This window comes from Anolis sagrei, chromosome 2 (assembly GCF_037176765.1).
Source record: "Anolis sagrei isolate rAnoSag1 chromosome 2, rAnoSag1.mat, whole genome shotgun sequence".
Lineage (NCBI taxonomy): Eukaryota > Metazoa > Chordata > Lepidosauria > Squamata > Dactyloidae > Anolis > Anolis sagrei.
Genome location: NC_090022.1, coordinates 33,422,386 through 33,445,818, shown reverse-complemented (window position 1 = coordinate 33,445,818; position 23,433 = coordinate 33,422,386). Strand labels below are relative to the sequence as shown.

The 23,433-nt window shown below is 40.0% G+C and overlaps 3 protein-coding genes across 4 annotated transcripts in view; 1 reads left to right on the top strand and 2 right to left on the bottom strand.

Moving 5' to 3' along the window:
- ATXN7 (ataxin 7) overlaps positions 1–1,383 on the bottom strand; it is a 134,978-nt gene extending 133,595 nt beyond the window's left edge. The window contains exon 1 of one of the 2 annotated variants that reach the window (XM_060766431.2): positions 1,306–1,383. The gene's annotated coding sequence lies outside the window, so the exon portion shown is untranslated. Of the gene's footprint in view, positions 1–1,098; positions 1,178–1,305 lie in introns of those variants that run through there. The other variant, XM_060766430.2, reaches the window with a different exon arrangement.
- THOC7 (THO complex subunit 7) lies at positions 1,351–16,831 on the top strand. The gene is made up of 8 exons (XM_060766434.2): positions 1,351–1,434; positions 3,366–3,483; positions 8,554–8,681; positions 9,601–9,687; positions 10,385–10,442; positions 14,417–14,483; positions 15,638–15,707; positions 16,432–16,831. The coding sequence occupies exons 1-8, from the start codon at positions 1,416–1,418 to the stop codon at positions 16,497–16,499; spliced, it is 615 nt and encodes a 204-aa protein (XP_060622417.1). The 5' UTR covers positions 1,351–1,415; the 3' UTR covers positions 16,500–16,831.
- Positions 16,832–16,922: 91 nt separating this feature from the next.
- The window catches only part of C2H3orf49 (chromosome 2 C3orf49 homolog), a 48,571-nt gene continuing 42,060 nt past the window's right edge, over positions 16,923–23,433 (bottom strand). The window contains exons 3-5 of the mRNA XM_067464777.1: positions 23,218–23,330; positions 18,464–18,574; positions 16,923–17,117 (exon numbers count right to left, since the gene is read on the bottom strand). Coding sequence (XP_067320878.1) covers positions 16,923–17,117; positions 18,464–18,574; positions 23,218–23,330 — 419 coding nt within the window. The remainder of the gene's footprint in view (positions 17,118–18,463; positions 18,575–23,217; positions 23,331–23,433) is intronic.

Below are 23,433 nucleotides of genomic sequence, written 5' to 3'. Positions count from 1 at the left end.
ACCTCACCCAAAACTACAAATCCCAGGATTCCATAGCATTGAGCCATGCCTGTTAAGGTAGGATGGGTGGAGTTTGACACCACTTTATCTATCCTGGCTCGACACTATGGATTCATGGGACATGTAGTTTTACAAACTCTATAGCTCGGGCTTGGGTGAACTTGGGCCCTCCAGGTGTTTTGGACTTCAACTTCCAAAATTGTGGGAGTTGAAGTCAAAAAACACCTGGAGGGCCCAAGTTGGCCCAGGCCTGAGCTAGTGGGAGTTGAAGTCCAAAACACCTGGAGGGCCCAAGTTTGCCCAGGCCTGAACTAGCTTTCTGCCCAAGTGTAGGTGCCTCACCCAAAACCAAATCCCTGGATTCCATAGCATTGAGCCATACCTGTTAAGATAGAATGGGTGCAGTCTGTCACCACTTTATCTATCCTGGCTGGATGCTATGGATTCGCGGGAGCCGTAGTTCTACAAACTCTATAGCTCAGGCCTGGGTGAACTTGGGCCCACCAGGTGTTTTAGACTTCAACTTCCACAATTGTGGGAGATGAAGTCCAAAACACCTGGTGGGCCCAAGTTGGCTCAGGCTGGAGATAGCTTTCTGCCCAAGTGTAGGTGCCTCACCCAAAACTACAAATCCCAGGAGTCCATAGCATTGAGCCATGCCTGTAAAGGTAGGATGGGTGGAGTTTGACCCCACTTTATCCTGGCTGGATACTATGTATTCATGGGAGATGTAGTTTCACAAACTCTATAGCTCAGGCCTGTGTGAACTTGGGCCCACCAGGTGTTTTGGACTTCAAGTTCCACAATTGTGGGAGTTGAAATCCAAAACACCTGGAGGGCCCAAGTTCGCCCAGGCCTGCACTAGCTTCTGTCAGTGTGTAGGTGCCTCACCCAAATCTATAAATCCCAGGATCCCGTAGCACTGAAAAGTTTCCCGAGGCCTGGCGCCTTCTCTGGCTGGGGCCTCACCAAAAGTCCAACCTGCCTTCGAAGCGGTGTCAAACTGCGTTAATTCCCCAGCGTGGCCAAAAGGTCACCAAAGGGGAGAGGCAGGGATTTCTGGTGGTGGGTGAACGCTTCCCCCTGCCTGGCTCTCACCTGGAGCGGAGGAAGGGGCAGGCGGGCGGGGCGAGGCGGGCCTGCTTGCCGAGCCAAGCCTAGCGAGTCGCCCTCCCCTTGGAACCCGCGCCCGGCCTGCTTCAGGGCCCAGGCGCAGCAGCCCACGACGACGACGACGCCTCCTCCTCCCCCTCCATGGCCGCCGCCGCCGCTCCTGCTGCTCCTGCTGCTGCCGCCGCCGCTTACCCGGCTGCTCCTGCTACTGCCGCCGCCGCCGCTGCATTGTGGGAAGCCGCCTCACTCCCTCACTTCCTCACTCGCTCCCTCCTGCCTCCGCCGCGGCCTTCGCCATCGCCATGGGCGCCGTCACCGATGGTGAGAGACCCAGCGCCTCCAGAGCCGGCCAAGGAGGGGACAGCGGCCGCCGCGACCCTTCTTGCTCCCAGCCAGCGAGGCCTTCCCGGGCCCTCTCTTTCCTCCTTTCTTTCCTCCTTCCTTTCCCTCAGGCTCGAGTCCCTTCTGCCCTCATGGCCTTCGCCTCAGCAAGGCCTTCACATCCTTCCTCCTCTTCCAGGCCTCCTCTTCCCTCCTCCTCACTGAGGCCTTCGCTCTCTTCTTCCCCCTCCTGGGGTGGTTTTCACCTTTGGGAAGGAGTGTGGGGCGCCCTGAGGCCTCTTCCACACCTGAATGAATACAACCCCACGTTCTCTGCTTTGAACTGGGATAGATGGCACGGTGGACTCAGGCAACCCACACAGCCCTCTAGCCCAGAATATCAAGGCAGAAAGTCCCACAATATCTGCTTTGAACTGAGTTATCTGAGTCCACATTGCCATATATCCCAGTTCAAAGCAGAAAATGAGGGGTTTCATTCAGCTGTGTGGATTCAGATAACCTAATTCAACGCAGATATAGTGGGATTGTCTGCCTTGATATTCTGGGATATAGGGCTGTGTGGAAGGGCCCTCAGATAACCCAGTTCAAAGCAGATATTGTGGCAATGTGGACTCAGACAACCCACACAGCCCTATAGCCCAGAATATCAAGGCAGACAATCCCACAATATCTGCTTTGAACTGGGTTATCTGAGGGCCCTTCCACACAGCCCTATATCCCAGAATATCAAGGCAGACAATCCCACTATATCTGCGTTGAATTGGGTTATCTGAATCCACACAGGCCCCTTCCACACAGCTGAATGAAATCCCTCATTTTCTGCTTTGAACTGGGATATATGGCAATGTGGACTCAGATAACTCAGTTCAGAGCAGATATTGTGGGATTTTCTGCCTCAATATTCTGGATTATATGGCTGTGTGGGAAGGCCCTTAGATAATGTGGGATTTTCTGCCTTGATATTCAGGATTATATGGCTGTGTGGAAAGGCCCTTAGATAATGTGGGATTTTCTGCTTTGATATTCTGGCATTCAGGGCCTTGTGGAAGAGCCCCCAGAATATCAAGGCAGAAAATCCCACAGTCTCAGTTTTGAACTGGGTTATCTGGGGCCACTTCCACACAGCTGAATAAATTTTTTTTTGCATTTGGTCGTTTCCATATTCCCTGTATCATTCTCCTGTTTCACACTTCAAGTACTTTCCATGCAGCTGGATAAAATCCCACATTTTCTGCTTTGAACTGGAATATATAGCAGTGTGGACTCAGATAACCCAGTTCAGATATTGTGGGATTTTCTGCCTTGGTATTCTGGTTTATATGGCTATGTGGAAGGGCCCTTAGATTTGTCTTTCTCCACATAACAATGTTAATAATAATGGTAATAATAATCAATTTTACTTTAAAGTTAGATTCTGATTTCCTATTTGCATTAATTAAACAATGTATCTAAAAAGAAGGAAAATATCCTTATTTTGATAACAGTATGTATATATTTAAGGAAGATGTGAGGGACATTTGACTCTCCAAATATTTTGGATCACACAATCCACAGTCATTGGCCCATGTTGGATGGAAATAGAGAGGCCAAAACCTTTGGAAAGTGAATGGTTCCCCATCTGTGGTTGGAGGGCCCTTCCACACAGCCCTTTGTACTGCGATCTGATCCAAGATTCAGGTAATTTCCTTAGGTCCTGACTATGGGCTCTTCCACACTGTCCTATATCAGGGAATATCAAGCTAGGAAATCCCACATCTCAGTGTGGACTCAGATAACCCAGTCCAAAGCAGATATTGTGGGATTTTCTGCCTTGATATTCTGGGTTATAGGGCTGTGTGGAAGGGCCCTGTGTCTGTGATCACAACTCATAAACGAACATTATTAATTTTGAAATATTGTTTCTTCTTTAGATGAAGTTATTCGCAAGCGACTTTTGATTGATGGAGATGGTGCTGGTGATGACAGACGAATTAATTTGTTGGTGAAGAGTTTCATCAAGTGGTGCAATTCTGGATCCCAAGAAGAAGGGTATTTTTCTATCTTAGAATCATAGAATCATAGAATCAGAGAGTTGGAAGAGACCTCATGGGCCATCCAGTCCAACCCCCTGCCAAGAAGCAGGAATATTGCATTCAAATCACCCCTGACAGATGGCCATCCAGCCTCTGCTTAAAAGCCTCCAAAGAAGGAGCCTCCACCACACTCCGGGGCAGAGAGTTCCACTGCTGAACGGCTCTCACAGTCAGGAAGTTCTTCCTCATGTTCAGATGGAATCTCCTCTCTTGTAGTTTGAAGCCATTGTTCCGCGTCCTAGTCTCCAGGGAAGCAGAAAACAAGCTTGCTCCCTCCTCCCTGTGGCTTCCTCTCACATATTTATACATGGTAAAATCTTATCAATAAATGGAAACTAAGTGCAGCCCATCAAACGCCAGTACTCTGTAATATCTACTAATGTTAAAGGGGCATGGGGATTGTGTCCAATGACATTTAGTAGTGCATTTTGAATGTGAAGTTTTTTACTGGTAGAGTATATTTCAATGAACACAAAGAAAGACTCTTTTTCAGGAAAACAAATATTGAAATAGTGTAAAGGTTGTAATGAAATGTAAATGACTCTGAGCAAGTATCATACACTAGTTACTTAAGTATTTTGACATTTCCAAATGTACATTATTCCGCATTCTCTCTGGAATTATGAACCTTGATAATGTATTTTGCAGTTTACACTGACTGTAGATAGTCATGTCCTGTAAATAAAGTGGCAGAGACGTGTATGCAGATAGAGCCCTCGGTGCTTTAAAATAATAAAATAAACCCTTGTGTCAGCAGGACTGAAGACCAACAGGTTGGAGGTTCAAATCTGGGGAGAGCACAGATGAGCTCCCTCTTATCAGCTCTAGCCTCCCACAGGAATGATAAAACATCAAAACATCTGGGCCACATCCTTTCAGACGGCCAGTTCTCTCACACCAGAAGCGGCTTGCAGTTTCTCAAGTCGCTCCTGACATGAAAAAAAATGTATGCAGCTGCACTGGGAATCCTAGAACCAAACCCCCAAGGATCTGGAGGCTCATGGTACTGAATGATATGATACATATTGACCATGTAGCATAACCAAGAATACAGTAGCTTTAGGAGAAACAACAAGAAATCTTAATAGACAAAATCTCTTTTAGGAGTCTTTACGTGGAATCATTTTCAGTGGCATAAAACAATACTTGCTGCTATTTAGTTTTAAAAGTTTCTCTATAAAATTTCTTTTATTGTAGTACTATTGGCAGTCCCCAAGTTGACCTAGGATACCTATCATTGAATGTCCTTTTATAAGAATCGTATTAAAAGGCTCTGAAGACCAAGTGTTTCATCATCGCATTGCGAGTCTACAGCGTGAAAACATGCGTTAAACAGGAAAATATAGCATATTAATTTATTAACGCAATCTCTTTATGTTATAATTTACAGTGTTTATTGATTAATACCAAGCCTATCTGTATTATGTAGTTATAGTCATGCTTCAGAAATACAAGCAGTGGAAATTTATTCAATGTGAAATGTAAACATCTTAGAGCTGTTAACTAATGATTTGTTTTTAGTATATTATTTATTGTTTGGTTAATGATCAATGGAAGCATTCAGTTCAAGTAGATTTGAAATTTACATATTACATGAAGACTGTTTATTGGCTTCACTTTTCTTAAGGCCGAGATTCTAAAAGCAGTTCAAGTATGAACTTCAAATTCCCCATTGATGAGAGAAGTAAACAGTTTAATGGATATTGTCCAAGTGACATGATCTCACTGCATTGAAAATGAAGCCTCTCTGCTGCTTTGAACCACAACATGATGGAGAATCCAGTTAGAAAAATAGCTTTAAATATGTATAGAAAATGATCTAAGAGAGACATTGAGCTTGCTGCATTACTTCATCGGTTGCTGCTTCCTCTATGGTAGTTCCTCTAGTCAATTTTTTGTAACTAAGAGTGCAGTCATATATTCACTAACCTGAGAGTAAGTCATTGATCTCAAAGAGATTTCTGAATAGATCAGAATAAAGTCACTGTCAGACTACAAACCATATGTATATACTCTACATATGGAATCTTAAGGGCGTATCTACATTGTATAACTAATGCAGATTGACTTCACCTTCATTGCTTTGGCTCAGTGATATGAATCCTGGGATTAGTAGATGGTTCGGCAAATAATTAGGCACATACATTGGGAGCCCCCAGTGGCGCAGTGGGTTAAACCCTTGTGCCGGCAGGACTGTAGACAGACAAGTCTGAGGTTTGAATCCGGGGAGAGCGCAAATGAGCACCCTCTGTCAGCTCCAGCTCTCCATGCAGGGACATGAGAGAAGCCTCCCACAAAGATGGTAAAACATCAAAAACATCCGGGAGTCTCCTGGACAACGTCCTTGCAGACAGCCAATTGTCTCACACCAGAAGTGACTTGCAGTTTCTCAAGTGGTTCCTGACATGGAAAAAAATGGGATTGAACTGGGAATGGTCAGGATAGGTTAGAGATATTTTTCTCCCTCAACCATTTTCTGTAACAGAATGTATAACAATAACTAGGCAGTTTTGTGCCTAAATTATTATGCAAAGGAATAGCATGCAATGCATTATTAAATTTTTAATAGTTGCTCTGGGGACCAGAGCAGTTGTTTTCTATCTCGTTGGAAACATACTCCTCCATCCATTGCTGAGAGTCTGGGATAAAGGAAGAATTCCTTTTTCTTTTGCATTTATTATTATTTATTATTATTATTATTATTATTATTATTAACTTTATTTGTACCCCGCTAGCATCTCCCGAAGGACTCGATGCGGCTTACACAGGCCGAAGCCTCAAACACAATACAAAGAAAACATAACATAACAGTAAACAAAGCAAATCAAAACGAATTAAGCAAAATAAACCACAATGACAATACATCAAGACACTATTAAAAACTGGTTCGGCCGGCGCGGTGGGGTACAGGGTTAAAAGTGCTGAAATGGCAGGAGGAACGTAGGATTAAAGTGTGGTGTGCAGCAACATTGGTTTTACTAAGGTGCTTCTAGGATTTGGGATGGAGATTCCTAGTCTGGGAAGGCACAACGGAACAGCCAAGTTTTTAACTTCCTTCTGAAGACGGCTAGAGAGGGGGCCTGTCTGAGATCTTTTGGGAGGGCGTTCCAAAGTCTGGAGGCCGCCACGGAAAAGGCCCTGTCACGGGTCCCCACCAAGCGCGCTTGCGACGTGGGTGGGATCACAAGCAGGGCGTCTCCGGATGACCGTAACGAGCGTGTGGGTTCGTAGGTGGAGATGCGGTCACGCAGGTAGGGTGGTCCCGAACCGTTTAGGGCTTTGTAGGTAAGCACCTGCACCTTGAATTGGGCCCGGAAAATAAAAGGCAGCCAGTGGAGCTCCTTAAACAGAGGGGTAGACCTCTCTTGGTAGTGAGCCCCAGTTAGCATCCTGGCTGCTGCCCGCTGGACCAATTGAAGTTTCCGGGCCGTCTTCAAGGGCAGCCCCACGTAGAGCGCATTGCAGTAATCCATTCTAGAGGTGACCAAGGCGTGGACCACCCCGGCCAGATCAGCCTTCACGAGGTATGGTCGCAGTTGGCGCACAAGTCTCAGTTGCGCAAAGGCCCTCCCGGATACCGCCGACACCTGAGCTTCAAGTGTGAGCGAGGAATCCAAGAGGACGCCCAAACTGCGGACCTGTGGCTTCAGGGGGAGTGTAACCCCGTCCAACACAGGTAGCCACCCTATACCCCGATTCGGCTTGCGATCGACCAGGAGGACCTCTGTCTTGTCGGGATTGATCTTCAGCTTGTTCTTCCTCATCCAGATCGACACAGCGGCCAGGCACTCACCTAGCACCTGAGAAGCCTCCTTGGAATTAGGTGGAAAGGAGTAGTAGAGTTGTGTGTCATCCGCGTAGAGATGGCACCCAACTCCAAAACCCCGGATGACCTCTCCCAGCGGTTTCATGTAGATGTTAAAAAGCATGGGAGATAGAATAGAGCCTTGCGGGACCCCACAGGTCAAAGGCCAGGGGTCAGAGCAGGCATCTCCCAGCTTCACCATCTGAGTTCGTCCCTCCAGGAAGGACTGGAGCCACGACAAAACCGTGCCCCCAAGGCCCATCCCGGAGAGACGACTCAGAAGGATACCATGATCGATGGTATCGAAAGCCGCTGAGATGTCCAGGAGAACCAGCAGAGTCACACTCCCTCTGTCCAGTTCTCTGCGGAGGTCATCCACCAAGGCGACCAAGGCTGTCTCGGTGCCATGGCCAGGCCTGAAACCAGACTGTGACTGATCTAGGTAGTTGGTATCGTCTAGGAAACCCTGAAGCTGAGAGGCGACCACCCTCTCCAGCACCTTACCCAAAAAGGGGAGGTTGGAGATCGGCCTGTAGTTATTCAATACCGAGGAGTCAAGGGAAGCTTTTTTGATAAGTGGGCGAACCACGGCCTGCTTCAGGTTAGATGGAAAAATTCCTTGCTCCAGCGATGTATTGATAATCAGTACAAACCAGTCAAGCAACCCCCCTCTGGCTGATTTAATGAGCCAAGATGGGCAGGGGTCCAGGGATGAGGTGGTCGCTCTCACAGCCCCAAGGGTCTCCTCCACGGTTTCAGGAAGGACAAGCCTAAAAGAATCCCATAAGGTTGGACAAGCAGGTGCCTCCGTCACCTCTTCTGGCACTGCGATGGAATTGGAGTCAAGCTCGAGGCGTATCTGGGCGACTTTATCTGCAAAATGGTGTGCGAAATCGCGACACCGAGCGATTTATTCCCTTCCTGCAATGAATTGATACAATTTAATGTGGATATTTGCAAAATAAAAAGTGGATTGTTATAAGACATTGGTGTTAACTGCCATTAAAAAAAACACCCACCTCTTATTTCAAAAAAATAGCAAATACAGAAAACACCAGTTAGGATCAAGTGCTTTTAAAAGTGAATACAGAAATAATTTTAATTTATATTAATTGGCACTAAGGTTCACTTCGTGGCAGAGCCTCTAGAAATCATTGCAATGTATCCATGTGAACTTATTGAAATGCATTAATACAATAATTCCCTTTTCTGTTCTTTTAGTTACACTCAGTACCAACGCATGCTGAGCACCCTGTCACAATGTGAATTTTCAATGGGGAAAACCTTGCTTGTTTATGATATGAATCTGAGAGAAATGGAGAACTATGAAAAAATCTACAAAGATATAGGTACATAACTGATTCCCTATTGAATATTAGTCCGCTATGTTAAGTTCGGCTTTAGAAAAAGAACAAGTAGTTCAAGATTAGGTGCCTTTTTAATTATGCAAAGTGACAGCTATTCTTGCCAGAATGTTTTAAAGTACACAATCTTTATGGTGTTTAAATTGACACCTGAAGCTGCAACTGTAATGCCAGGAATACCTTCTTATTTTGTTTGGGAGCTCCAAACAAAATAAGGTGATTCTGAGGCTGGCTGCTATTATTCATATGCAAATATTCTCTTATTGGATTAGTCCTGTGTGTTGTGTGTAGAAGTGAATTTGAAAATAGGTTTCAATTCAGAATACTATGATGTTACTTAATGTAACTGGGTGGTCTGCATATTTTGCCAGGGCTTTGCCAACTTTATTGGTTTTTAGTTCATAGTCCCAGTTTTTAGGTTTAAGGTTTTGTTCCTTTATGTTTCCGTGTGGACTTTAAAGTCTTATGAGGTCTTTTATTAGGAAAATGAAGAAGAGGAAGGTTCTTTATAATAGTAACATCCTGTCTACAAAATGCCCTCCCTGCCACTTACATTAATGTCATTTTGGCACAAGTAATATACTTTTTCATTTTTCCAGTCCTTCTAATCTATTCTGTTTCTAATTGGTCTCATCTTGCCATTATTTTATGCTACTGTATTGGTATAAATCTATCCACTCTATGTCTGGCATTCTAAGAGAAATATTAGCTTCAGCACTCTGACAGTAATTATAGTATTAGAATAGAATAGAATTAGACTTTCAATTTCTAGAAATGAAACTTTGAAACCAAGCGCTTGTACAATATTGCCACTTATGGTACAAATTGTCATCAGTTAATAAATAAGCATTTTGACACTTATAGATTACTGTCAAATCACTTTTAATTGTATTTCTTTTGAAAGAAAATAGCATAGAGGCAGCACACGAGAAGATTGCCGAATGTAAAAAGCAGATTCTTCAGGCAAAAAGAATAAGAAAAAATCGCCAGGGTAAGAATTTGTTTACAGTTAACAATTGTTCTAGGAAGAAATATATAATAATATTTGGTGTTTGTGGTGAGGGTTCTAAATAGTTCTGATTATTTCCATTTTTAATGAAAAGCCTAGTTGTTAAGTAATGACAGAATATGTGTCTTTTCTACTGGCAGTGGCAGAAAATAACATTATGCAATGTTGGATCAGGCTACTAATCTGTGCATAATGTGGAACAGATTTCAGTGTAGACTGATGAAATGGTTGGTGATAATGGTCATAGTCATGCAAATCTAACGTAACTTGGAAATCGATGTCTCATACAATGAAAGGTGGGAGCCCCTCATAAGGAGGATATGTGTGTTCAAAGGGGAGATTCAGGTAAAAGTGCAACATAAGAAAATACTAGCAATTGGGCAATTGCCCTTTGTTATAAAGTCAAGGAAGAAGATATTGTTATGCAAGGTAACTGAACTATTGACTAATTTATTTCGTACACTTCTACCCCGCCCTTCTCCCCACAAGGGGGACTAAGCATTGGTTGTCCTAATAATATGTTTTTTAAGTATGTTCCTCTGCTTCTGATTGCCTATTGTTTCAAAACCTGGGTATTGGGCAAACTGTAAATGTACATTGAAAATTAAGTGAAATAATAGTTTGGTATGCTCTGTTGGAATTAAGCTGGGTGTGATTCTGATCACTTTATTTTTTTCAGAATATGATGCTTTGGCTAAAGTAATACAGCACCATCCAGATAGGCATGAAACTCTGAAGTAAGTATGAGTTTAGCAAGTGATATAAAATAATATGCTAATAGTTTATTAGAGATGCAGTGGTATTTTTATTAGACAGTATAAGCTAAGGATTGCTGATGCACAAACAATGGATTACAATAATTTGCAAAAATCAATATAAAAAGTAAGAATGCTCTCGCCTGCTGAAGTAGGTTTAATAATTATAATGACATTGACGACATAGGCCTGCAAAACTGAGGGTTATACATTTAAAAATATTTATATATACTGGTTTTAATTTTTTAAAATGGTGTTCTAAATCCAAAAAAAAATGACATCAGATTTGTCTCATTAGGTAGAGTTTTTATCACACCTTGCTTTGATGCTTTTATTTTGTAATGCAGTACTGAGTAAGATTTCTTTGTGGAATAAACAATAAGAAAGGTGTTAAAATCTTCTAATCGACTTTAAAGACACTTTAATTTGATAACATGAAGCTCAAAAATCTGTTTGAAAGCAGTAAAAGAAATCTCACCGGAACATCACAGAGTCCATACTTAAAACCAAGGAACAACTGAATTGATAAAAATACAAAAATTTGTGAAAGACGTTTGAGTGGTATGACATTTTTATTGTGTTTTAAAATAAAGCACCCAAAATACACTAAAACAGCTACAATATTGAACAAGTTTTTTCATTGCAAGCTTGTGTAATCACTGTCAGTTGTAATCAGGCAAAGACAGACAGCACAGTCAAAGTTGCCTCTGGTTGTCCTATTCCCTCATCTGTTCTTTCGGATCTGAACGGCTGGGCTGTGTTTTCCTGGCAGAAATTCTGCTTCTGGGATAGCCCCTGCTTGTTGAATCCAAGAATTCTGGAAAAAATGTTCTAAGCACCGTCATCTGTGACAGATTCTGCCTCAGTGCAGGTTTCTCTGAAAGCTTGCAGTCAGCATGTTGTCAGTTTATTCATTGAGCCTTTGCTGTGGTTAGCTAGGTTTCTCTTTCCCGCTAAAGATCACTCCTGAACAGTGCTATGATTGATGAGATTGTAGATACACAATTTTATAGTAGCAGAGATAGTTCTCAGTTCCTTTATTTCTCGACATGTTGGTATATACAATCAATTGCAGAAAAAGAGATAATAGCACAATTAAGCATAGATACTCATACCAATATATGGATATTATGCAAATTTATCTCCTATGACAAAATATTAGCAAACGAAGGTTACATCTCTTAGGCTATATACCAACCAGATCTGTTCCTCAGGCCAATGACAAATTTTCTAGTAATAATAAATGTGAGGTATATGTTAATTTTCCTTATAAGACAGTGTATAAATGTGTGCTGGCATGATCAGTACATACATTCAACTGATCAGCCTAATTGTCCCAGTGTGCTTTGACTCAACCATGTAAACACCTGTTGTCCTCTGTCTTCCCTTCTACAGATGAGCTTGCTTACTCAGGATGTGTGGTACCAGTTGTGAACTGCTGTCTTGTTTCTCTTCCCCATTATTTTTAATGAGGAGGACCATACCTCTTATCTGTTAATCTCTTGGCGGATAGCACATTAGAGCTTGGTTGAGTGAAAGGATAGTTTCACAGTTCATGCTTTTCATGGCTATTAGCTTTTTTCCACAGAATGATCTACTTCAAGTAGTCCCTACTGAGCAATGTTTGCCACACATTCATGAGATTTGTAATTTCCGTTGCCTTCTGGGATTCCTGTAATGCTGCCACAATCATAATTCTTTCTTGTTGCTTCCTCTGACATGTAGAAAAGAGTTGAGTGCAGTTGTAGAAAGGGCTGGAGCCTGCATCAGGACCAAACTCTGTTACATGCGGAGCCCCAATTTGGGAGGTGTTTAAGCTCAGGTTGTAGTAAGTTTAGTCAGTCCAAACAAGTCTGTACTCCAAATTCTCCAGATGTTTTGACTGAATTGTTTCCCTTCTGTAGTAGCTTAGCTTTTCAAAGCACAGTGAAGACTTTCTTGACATAAGGTATACCTGCTGAAAGAACTCCTGGACATTTTTAGTAAATTAATTTGTCTTTATCTCCTAATCATATTTACTTTCTGAAAATTCTATGGGTATATCCAGAACCTCATATAATGACACGTTGGATGAGTTTAAATCATTGAAGAGGAGAGTAAGGTATCTACAAGCCTTCCGCCTATATGTTTAGCTTCATCTTGGCTTGTAATATACAGCAAGAAAAGCATAGCCACTTCTATGTCCAGGACAATATGGGGTTTTTTAAGGAGAAGGTTCATCTTCAGCAAAATAATGATGGTGGTGATGATGATGATGATGATGATGAATTTATTATCTGACTCTTCTTGCGATTCAACATGGGATACAGCATGATTAAAACAAGATAAAACACTACAGGCAGTCCCCAAGTTACAAACAAGATAGGTTCTGTACGTTTGTTCTTAAGTTGAATTTGTATGTTAAGTCAAAACAGGTACATTTTTAAAATGTAACTCCAGCCATATATGTGTTTGCGCGCGTGCGCTTTGGATAGTATAGGAAAGGGTTAACACCCTCGTCGTGTTTGCTTTGCTGTCTGTGCCCTTGTTCAGAAGATTTCACCTCACTTTCTGTCCCTTTGTTAACTGGATTTTGAAAAAAAAATGGCTTGTGGAAATAAGGATTGGTATAAAGCTTCAGTGGAGATCCCTTTTTCCCATGATAACTCTTTCAGGGGTGAATTTCCCTTCCAAGGGGTAGATTTCTCTCACTTCCTGTTGTCTCCCCCTTGTTCTTAACTAGGAGTCATTTGTAAGTGGAATATTTATAACCTGGGGGACTGCCTGTATTAAAAAACAGACAATAAAATACACAGAATTAAAATACAAGTTAAATCCACTAATAAATAATGAGCTAACTCCTAAAGACTTCTGAGCAGGGTGCTTGATGGTTCAAGAGCAACTCTAGTCATCCTTAAATTACAATGGTGGTGCAGAGGGACTACAATGCAGCCGTACTGTTCATTTGTTTAGTAGATTTTTAACCTGTATTTCAGGTTTATCTACTCTCCCAATGCAGATTAAAGGGTTTATTTTTAATTCATAATGTATTTATTTGTAAATATTTTAAATAGTGTAAAAAGTTTAATCATATTCTATTTTAATTGTATTATTTTAAAGTATTAGGCACTTTGAATTGTTGTTGTTTCCTTTGTATCCTGCTCTAATTTTAAATGTCTCAAGATTGTAAACAGTAAAATCAGGGTTTAAAAACACCAGCAATAAAACAGCAAACAGTAAACCTTAATGTACAGTTTAAAAGCACATTAAACTGTATCATAGTTGAAAATTCTTTTACAAAGTTAAATGCATGTGTGTGTACATATTAGAGAAAGTCATTAGATCATAAAACCGCAATCAACAGCTAATAACGTTTTAAAATTTGAGATTATTAAAATAGCAGCAATAGAATATCATGAAAATTTTCAGCAGCAGAGAAACCTCACATTCTAACATTATGTTTGCTTTCACTTGCTTGTAACCAGAAAGTTTTTATAATGGACCTTTTGTTATTGACATTTTCTTTAGTTTGTATAAAGTAAAGTTGTTTTTAATATATTTTGATATTTATATGGAATTGTATGACTTCCATCCACAGCAGAAAAGGCATCAGAAGTCAGAGATAGAATGCCTACTGTCAGTTTCAAAGCTCAGGACAATGTGGTCCTGCAGATAACCTGGGCTCAAAATGTTCAGGGCTTTCAGGGATAATGTTAAATGATACTTGAAAGTAAGTAGCAGTGGATGTAATCAGCAAAAAATAAAATTAATGTAATCTAAATTATTAGCTCGTAAAATCATTCCCACTACTGTGTTTTGTAGCAGTTGGTGATTTGAAGACAGTGTTTCATAGAGGATATTATAATGGTGTATCGTGTCCATATTCAACTGATGTCACATGGGCAAAATGGGCAAAATAATTCAAATGAACATGAATTCAAATTCTAGTGTTCATTAATAAAATATTATGTTTTCAGGCAGTTAGAGGCACTGGGGAAAGAGCTGCAACATCTTTCACATATCAAAGAAAATGTTGAAGACAAAGTAAGTTTGGTTCATGTGTATATTTTGGTTAATGTATATATATTGATATACAACTGCTCATTGATACAGAACATCAGGAAGTTTTGAAGGAAGATTTGAATCTAGTGTGCCATCAAACCCAATGCGCACCTCAGTTTTCAAGACCCTGAAACCAAAAAAGAATTTGCAGCAGCAAATGGTATACTCTCTATTTTGTTTCCAAAAGGTGTGTGTTACAGTTGCAGTGTGCTTAGAATTCCTTCTTTAAAATAAGTGTTAGATCACTAAATCTTCCAGCAGTAGAAAGTAACACCAGAGAAACAGGAAACCCTTGATTGGAAGGAAAGGAATACAGGGAGAAATTGGAAGGAAGGAAGATGAAAGGAAAAGAAAAAAGGAGGATGAGAAGGAAGAAGAAGATGGATGGAAGATAAAAAGAAGGGAAGAAAAGAGGAAGGAAGAAAAGGAAAAGATAGGAAGAAAGGGAGGGAAGAGGAAAATGGAAAGGAAGGAAGAAAATGATGAGAAAGGAAAAGGAAAAAAAGGATGAGAAGGAAGAAAGGAGAAGATGGGTGGAACATAGAAAGAATGTAAGAAAAAAGAAAGGAAAGGACAGTGGGAGAGAAGGAGGAAAAGGTGGAAAGGACATACAGAAAGTTAAAAAGGAAAGGACAGAAAGAAGGTTTTAAAAGGTTAAAATCAGACAGATCTAGCTGTTTCTCTGCTATTTCTCAGAATAGTAACTTTTGGGTCATTGGATTTCTGATTAATTTTATAGAAACTGGAATTACTAAACTTGTTTTAATTTGGAATTCATCCACTTTGGCCACCTCCAAATCTGCCTTCTAAACACCTCTGTAAAAGAAGATAACTAAGGACATGCCATTTTCTTGTTAAAACTAAGCTAATATGACAAACACCGTGCCTGCCCCAAGATGCCTCTTCTTCCACTCTTCACGCCACTCTACCAGAGAAAAGGAGGAGGAGTGGGTGCATGGGGAAATGGCCGGAGAGGGAAAGGAGTATTGTTTCTCCTCTGACTCCCAAATTGGGAAACTGGAAAAATAGCCAGGGAGGGAAATGGATGCTGTTTCTCCTCCATCCTCAACTTGGGGGACGAAGAAGAAATGGCTGAGGAAGGCACCATTTATCATTTTTGCTTTGCTTTGTTTTAGCTGGAACTGAGACGGAAGCAGTTTCATGTTCTTTTAAGCACCATCCATGAACTTCAGCAAACACTGGAAAGTAAGTTTTTCCTGGTTTATAAAGTTATCTTGTTTTCTTTTCTTATAGGTTCCATTTCCTCTAAACCTCAACCTATGGGTCCCCAGGTGTTTTGGCCTACAACTCCCAGAAATCCCAGCCAGTTTAGGATTTCTGGTAGTTGAAAGCCAAAACATGTGGGGACCCACAGGTTGAGAGCCACTGCTCTAAACCATAATTTTGATAATTCAGAACATTACTTGCATTTATGTGATCTTGTGTCTGATCTCTCCTGTTATCTTTGTAATTTACCTAGTTTATAATGATAAATTTTAAAGTATGGTAAAGGAGAATGAGAGAAACACAGACTTTCAATGTTGTGCTGTAATAGTGTGTCTGCAGTAAACAATCCCAGATCTATTAATTTGTTCAGTAAAATGGACAAAAAAAACAGAGCCCAGTAAAACAAAAGTCATTTCTAGATATATTTTGGGAAAAGACTTCAAGTGGTATTTGGAAAGTTTAAAATGTTTTAATTTCCTTATGCAAGGTAAAGTTGATCTTGCTATTCCATTTCATGCATTCATATTGTTATTTTTGGATAACATTAAATATTGCACTCCTTTTCTTCTTCTTGGGGTGGGAGGTGGTATAAGAATCTGTCTCTGCCATGTTAGTTCTGACTGGTACCAAATTTTCTGTTAATGAAGGCATGCCAAAGAGCCCATCTCCTTCCTTAACTGTGGAATACCTGTATTTATTTCAGATGATGAGAAGCTTTCAGAAGCAGAAGAATCTTCAGATACTCCAATAGAAGCAGAAGATAAAAAATAATCACCCTCAACTCAGCTCAGAACTTAGATTTCCCTTTTCCTGAAGCTGATGCCAAATTAGGAGGGTCTAAATTTAGTTTAATTTTCCTTTTTGTTGCAAAAACAAAAACATGCATCAGTTGGAGTAATGTTTGACATACTTTAATGTTTGACATACTAAGTTACTTTTTATACTGTAATTAGAATTTAAGAATAAATAGTTCAGTTTTGGATTCACACTGAACGGTAGTATTGGTGTTCTAGAACTGGATATACCAGTATGTTTTTAGAGTGTTACTAATAAACAAAATAACTCTTGTTATCTGAACTCATTAAAAATGTGAATGAGCAAAAGTTCAGTCTGGAAGAAATTTTAATATACAAATCATTGAGATTTTTTACAATAGATTGGCATTGTAATGTATCTTTGTCATTTCAAAGGGGGTTAACAACAACATTTGCAAGGGAAACAAATATTTTTCAATTTATGCTTCTTTGTTGTCTGCAAGGAGACTTTTTGAAACTGCTTAGAGGACTGGAGAATCTTGTCTCCCAAAGACTCACACTGCTGCAGTTCTGCACTTCTCAAAGCTAACAGTTGTATCGATTTTTCACTGATGTTACCCAACAGATTATCCACCTAGGGAGAAACATATAAAAATGGGCAGTGTAACATGGCTAATATATTTGAAGTGAAAGAAAGATAAAATAATTCATTCAAAGAGGAGTGTTGTTGTTTTAAATAGGTAGTAAAATATAAACTAGAGACAATACGATAGATGTTCATCATGAGAGTAATAATGCCAGGTAGTACTAAGAGTTGGATTTCTCTCATGCCAGGTAGTACTATGAGTTGGATTTCTCTCATCAAATTTCACATCAATTAATTTATTGAATGAGCAATCATATGTGAGTCCCCACTCATCTTCAACCATTTGTACTTTGTGCAGAGAGAAATATGATTATATATGACAAGTTGTAACCTTACATTCTGTTTAGAGGCACATCGGTTGGGATAGAAATAGCCACCTTCTAGTTTGATGGCAGTCATTGATAAAAGATATATATATTACACCAGTGATTCTCAACCTATGGGTCCCCAGGTGTTTTGGACTACAACTCCCAGAAATCGCAGCCGGTTTACCAGCTGTTAGGATTTCTGGAAGTTGAAGACCAAAACATCTGGGGACCAGCAGGTTGAGAACCACTGTATTACATAATACATATCATTAATAGCTTTCGTAGAAGAAGTCACATGTCATAAATACAAAATAATCTGTTAGGTACCTGTAGTAGAAAGAAAACTAACCGCATGGGAACAAACATCTGTTAATTAGCACTTTATATAAGAAATTAAATTTGAAGGCCAGGGCAACTTCTGGGACTTTGAAATACTCCACAAAACCTAATCGCTATTTCTGGATGTCCAAACTCTGCAGAGCAATACTGACACAATGTAAGGACTGCAGCCTATATTGACCAAGAAAAAGATTATAGCACGGCGCAGTCCCAAGTTTTCCTTTTACTGCCTTCTATGTGACATTTCATAAAAGATGGGTCTGAAGAAGAAAGGACACCGCTCCATAACCGAAAGCAACATTCAATTGTTCCAGAGTGGATTTACTGTGAGTTTCTAGGCAATGCTACCATCAAGTAGAATGTGGCAGCTACCTAATTTAGTTTTCTGTTTCAGGCAACAATACTGAAATGCAAGATAGTACCATTTTTGAATTTTTAATTTCTTTCAGCCCTACATAGACATCTTGAAATTTAGGGAACAAGGGTTGTTTTCTCAGGAAGTGAAGTGTTTTGGACTGATCTTGTCTGGCTATCAACACAACAAATTGAGTAGGACTCACTTTTAAATATGGCATTTAGAACAGGGTTCCTAAATGGTAAGTCGCACTGTCAAATATGTGGAAAGAAGTATAGATAGGAAGAGAAATGTCTGTTGCATGCTACAATTAACACATTATTTTAAGATACCTGCATTTGAAGGTTCTCAAGTGTGACATCTGAACCGTACCACACTGATGGCATGCTTTTTTTCTTCCTTTTGAACAATGCAACTTTTTTACTTTTTTCCAGATACGACACCTATAAATCCAATGAGAATACATTACATACAGGGAACGACATTCTGTTTCCACATGATCAGGGGCTTTCTAATGATAAAATGCTAGAAATGAGCTGCATGTTCAGGAAGGTCCTATTACACATACTAAGTTTTTCTGTCATAATAAACCCTTTCAGTTCATGTAACTCCTTGCATTCTATCAGTAGTCTTCAGAGCAAGCTTGAGGTACTTCATTTGTACTGTCAAAGGTGACATTTATTAAGGGCTAAACTCAAATGCCACATGGCAACAGTGGGCTGGATCACAAACACATGTATGGTGGAACCAGCCAAAAGGGAAAGGCATTTGCAACACAATAGACCTCCCCTTTCCTGTCTATCCCAGACTCTTTACTACCTCAACTTTATAACGGGTATGCATCTCTGTGTCTTTAAGTTGCCTGTTGGCGTATGGAGGTAATTTCACGAATTTCATAAGTTTTTATTGTGCAAGGAATATTTAGAGGCACCAGTTTCTCCTCTGAGATTCCAACAACAGTACGTAGCATTCATCATCGCATCATAGGTGAACACTCGTGGCCGAGTATGATTGTCTTCCAAAGGAAGAGTCTTGGCAATGGGTTGGAACGACTGAAGGGGTGTTGGATATAGATCCACCACCCATGTGCCGCTCCATTGCTAGGCTTCCAGATTTCACAACCCCCCCACCCCCCGGTCACTCGCCAATTGCCATGGGATTTTTGTGGGGTTTGCTTTGCATGGAAGATCCCTGTGCATGAATTTGTTTGATGTGTGGGGATCGGTGCACAATGACCAATCGGTGCACAATGAAAGAGGTTCTAATCCAATGACATGGATACCATGATGATTGGTGGGCTCTCATCAGTTGCAGCCTTTGTCCGTCTTCACAGCCATCATAACATGCACCTGGTATTCATTGGTGATGGCTCATCCAACTACTAACTAGAGCTGGCCCTGCACAGCCTTCAAGTCAGGTGGGATTTGGTCCTTTCAGTAAAGATGGCACACATGGAATTATTTAGGACTACTTGTATTGCTTGTATTGTTATTGTTATTGCTTATATTGTTGTATTTTGGGCTCGGCCTCATGTAAGCCGCACCGAGTCCCCTGGGGAGATAGTAACGGGGTATAAATAAAGTATTATTATTATTATTATTATTATATGAACCTAGGTTTCAATTTCAAGCTACTGTTAAAAATTGGAGTTTCATATCGAGTTTGAGCACTGAGTTTAATTTTATTTGGCCAAGGAAACCCATTGACTGGCCTTGAGCAAGTCACACATTCTAAGCCACAGTAGAAGGCAATGGCAATCCCTTACTGAACAAATCATGCCAAGAAAATTTCAATGATACGTTTGCCTTTGGGCCTCCATAAGTATTGGAAGGCATATAACAACAGCACTTCATTAAGGGTCCTTTCCCCTTTAATCGTTAAACACAATTAAAATTCTGTTTGTAGCTATAATTTATTAATTCATTAAAAGATTTCTAACTGCTTTTCAGGACATCAATGTCATTTTGATTATAAAACGGAGGCAAAAAAATAATTATGATTGGAGGAACATATTTATAAAGAGTTGCTGTGAGTTTTCCGGGCTGTATGGCCATGTTCCAGGACGCCCACATCTATGGCAGGCATCCTCAGAGGTTGTGAGGTATACCTGTCATAGATGTGGGTGAAACATCAGGAGAGAATGCTTCTGGAACATGGCCATACAGCCTGGAAAACTCACACTAACCCTGTGATTCTGGCCATGAAAGCATTCGACAACATATTTATAAAGGTTTCCTTTAAATACTAAAGTTAATATTTGAAGTAGGGAGGTTTAACCCATAAAATGTCATGTTCATGTTCACAAGAAAGTCAAATCTGTATTGTTAAGGTATCATAAATGGAGAACGGAAATGGAAGAGATGGCAAACTCCATAGCCAACTCCTGGATCTCTCTCAAGGTATTGTTTGTATTCTATGGATGCAGGCTTGGTCTGATTCAGCAGAGCAATTTTCAGAGTACTTGACACAAACAAACTAATAGGCTTCTTGGTTATGTTATTCCCTGCACTCCTTTTATATATACATAAACATACCCATATACATTCCGTTAGGTGCTGTGAAAACATTTAGCTTTGTTTACAAGCAAATAAAAAGAGAGAATGCTAATTCCAGATCTGACAAGCAGAGGGCAGCAACAGCCAAACAAATTGATTTGGCAGATCCTAGCTTTCAACTTAGAAATCATCTGTTAAAAAGGAAGCCAAGCTCTATTTCTCAAGCATATCTTAAGAAAAGGATCTCTTTAAATATTATTTTTTAAAATGTAGGCCCAATTTACTGCAACTTTGCTTTCTAATCCACTCTTCCTGGTTTATTAACCTTTTCTCTCATAGGTCAAGTGGTTGTATAATGGAGTGTATACTAATCAAAAGACATCTGCATTGTATTAACCTTTATGCTTCTGTATTTAGCAAAATAGTTGCACAACATAAATGAGATCAAGAGCTCTAGAAACAAGAATCATACAGGCAGATGATCCTTCAATCATAATTAGTTGCTCTTTTTGCTTCCTTCTCGTTCTACAATATCTCTTTTGACATGAACCATTCTAAGCTGTGCAGAGATGAAGAAATAAACAAAACGTATGGAAGTTAACATTGAAGCTTTAGGTTAAAGCCGCGGAAGAAACACGACTGAAAAAGAAAAAAAATGAAAAAATTAATTTTGTGCAGATATAAATTGTCTTGGAGATTAAGGTTTGTAGTGGATTTCCTTTCTTTAATATATATCTCGCCTTTCTCCTGGCATGGGAATCAAGGCAACATACAAAAACACTATGTATGTTTCTTTCAGCTTATATTTACAAATGAATGAATAATTTTGCAAATTTTATTTGGGGCAGGGGAGCTGCTGGTGTGGGGCTAACTTTGATACTATAGGGTATGGGACTGAATTATTGGGATCACAGAAGCTGCTTAGAGATCATACAACGTTTTTGGTTTTGTTTTTTGTTTGTTTGTTTGTTTGGTTGGTTGGTTGGTTCTCTGTTACAGTTCTGATAAGAATTGCTTCTTGGAGGCAGCTTTGCTTTTTAAAATGTATGTTTTTGTCGTAAGCCGCTTCTAGTCCCTTTGGGAGATGGGGCGGGATATGAATAAAGCTTCCTTCCTTCATTCAAAGGCACATTTACTTTTCATGGCATGACTGATTTGGTGTTAAGGTGCATCCGTTTTTGAAAATACTGGCTGCCAATGAAAATATAGATATATCGGTGATTATAGTGGATGCGCACACATGGTGGTGATGGGTCTTCCCAAAACACAGATGACGTGGGGTCCACCTACATTGTAGATTAAAGCAGTTTGACAACACTTTCACTGCCATGAGAGTTGTAGTTTGGTGAGGCATCAGCGCTCTTTAGCAGAGATGGCTAAAAACCTTGTAAAATTATACTCCCATTATTCCATAGTATAGCATTGAGCCATGGCATCTTAAGCAGTGTCCAGCTGGATTATTTCTTTTTTTAAATTAATTTTTATTTAGACAAATCAATACAAAACCTATATATTGATGTAAAAATAAGCCAACTAGCCAACAAACAAGTTCAAAATACTTTTTTCCTAGAATAAAAGAAAACATATTACTACTACATTCTATACATCAGAAAACATTAACTACATACAGTCTACATTATCTAATCTAAGGGTTTTACATTCTCTGTCTGATGGTTACATTCTCTCAGTTTTCTACACGCATTAAATGAAAAAGAACCATTGATACATCCTATCCCCATATAATAACACTCTTCTAGTTAAAAACAACAACAACGATGGAGGTTTGACCCAATCTTTACTGGAGGAACACAGTGAATGGGTTATGTTCTTTCTTAAAGTTAGAAATCTCTCCTTAATTAACATAAGTTTATCAATTTTTGCAAGTATGCTTATTTTCATAAGCAATCGTTGTTGAGTTGAGTCTTTCCATCTTTGAGCATAGATAATTCTTGCTGCATTGTTTCTACTGTGTAGATACACTCTTGGTAAGGCATCTTTGAAACTTAGAAAGGAAGCTTCTAAGGAGCATTTTGCAATGTGGCATAGAGCCTAGAGAAAAGACAAGGACTTGCTGTGCCCATGCCTTCTTTTGCATTTGTGTACACAGGAGGCCCAAATCCAGGTGGCTCAAAACAAAATAAAATGCTTGAAAACCATAAAGTGGAAAAAGACCTAGGAGACATGTTTTAGACTCCTGTTTCAGAAATCCTGAGAATGAGTTTTATGCCTCTTCTTACGAATTGAAAACAGAGATTTTGAAAATTATATCACTAAAGTAACTGATTATTGTCTCCAAGTCCAAATCCTGTTGGGCAGCTGAACTTGAGAATTTGTACGGAGGCCAGGACAGCAAACTGGTGCAAAACAACAGACTAGGTATTTTTCAGGTGGTGTCAGAGACAAACGTGCTAGGATTTTAGATGCTATAATGCATGTATGGAACGGTTGACACAGATGAATGGGCTTTGGGCATTTACTTGTCACAAGGGTGAAATGCCCACTCCACTCACACTATAACAAATGGAACCAATGTACAGGCTGCAATTGAATAAACCTAGTCAATTCAATATTGTTTGTGGATTACCAATTACCTTTTGAATTCCGGGTGACAAGGACACCACCGAGATGCGCTTTGTCATCCTCGTCATACTTCTTGCTTCCACATTGTGTTGCTCTACGATGTTAACATCCAGCTGAACCGATGCTTCAAAAGAAAAAATGGGAAAGGATAAAGGAGTTCAATATAATCAGTTGTGTTTAGAAATGTGTTTCTTCCCAGTTAATTAGTCCAAACTAAAGGTTACTGT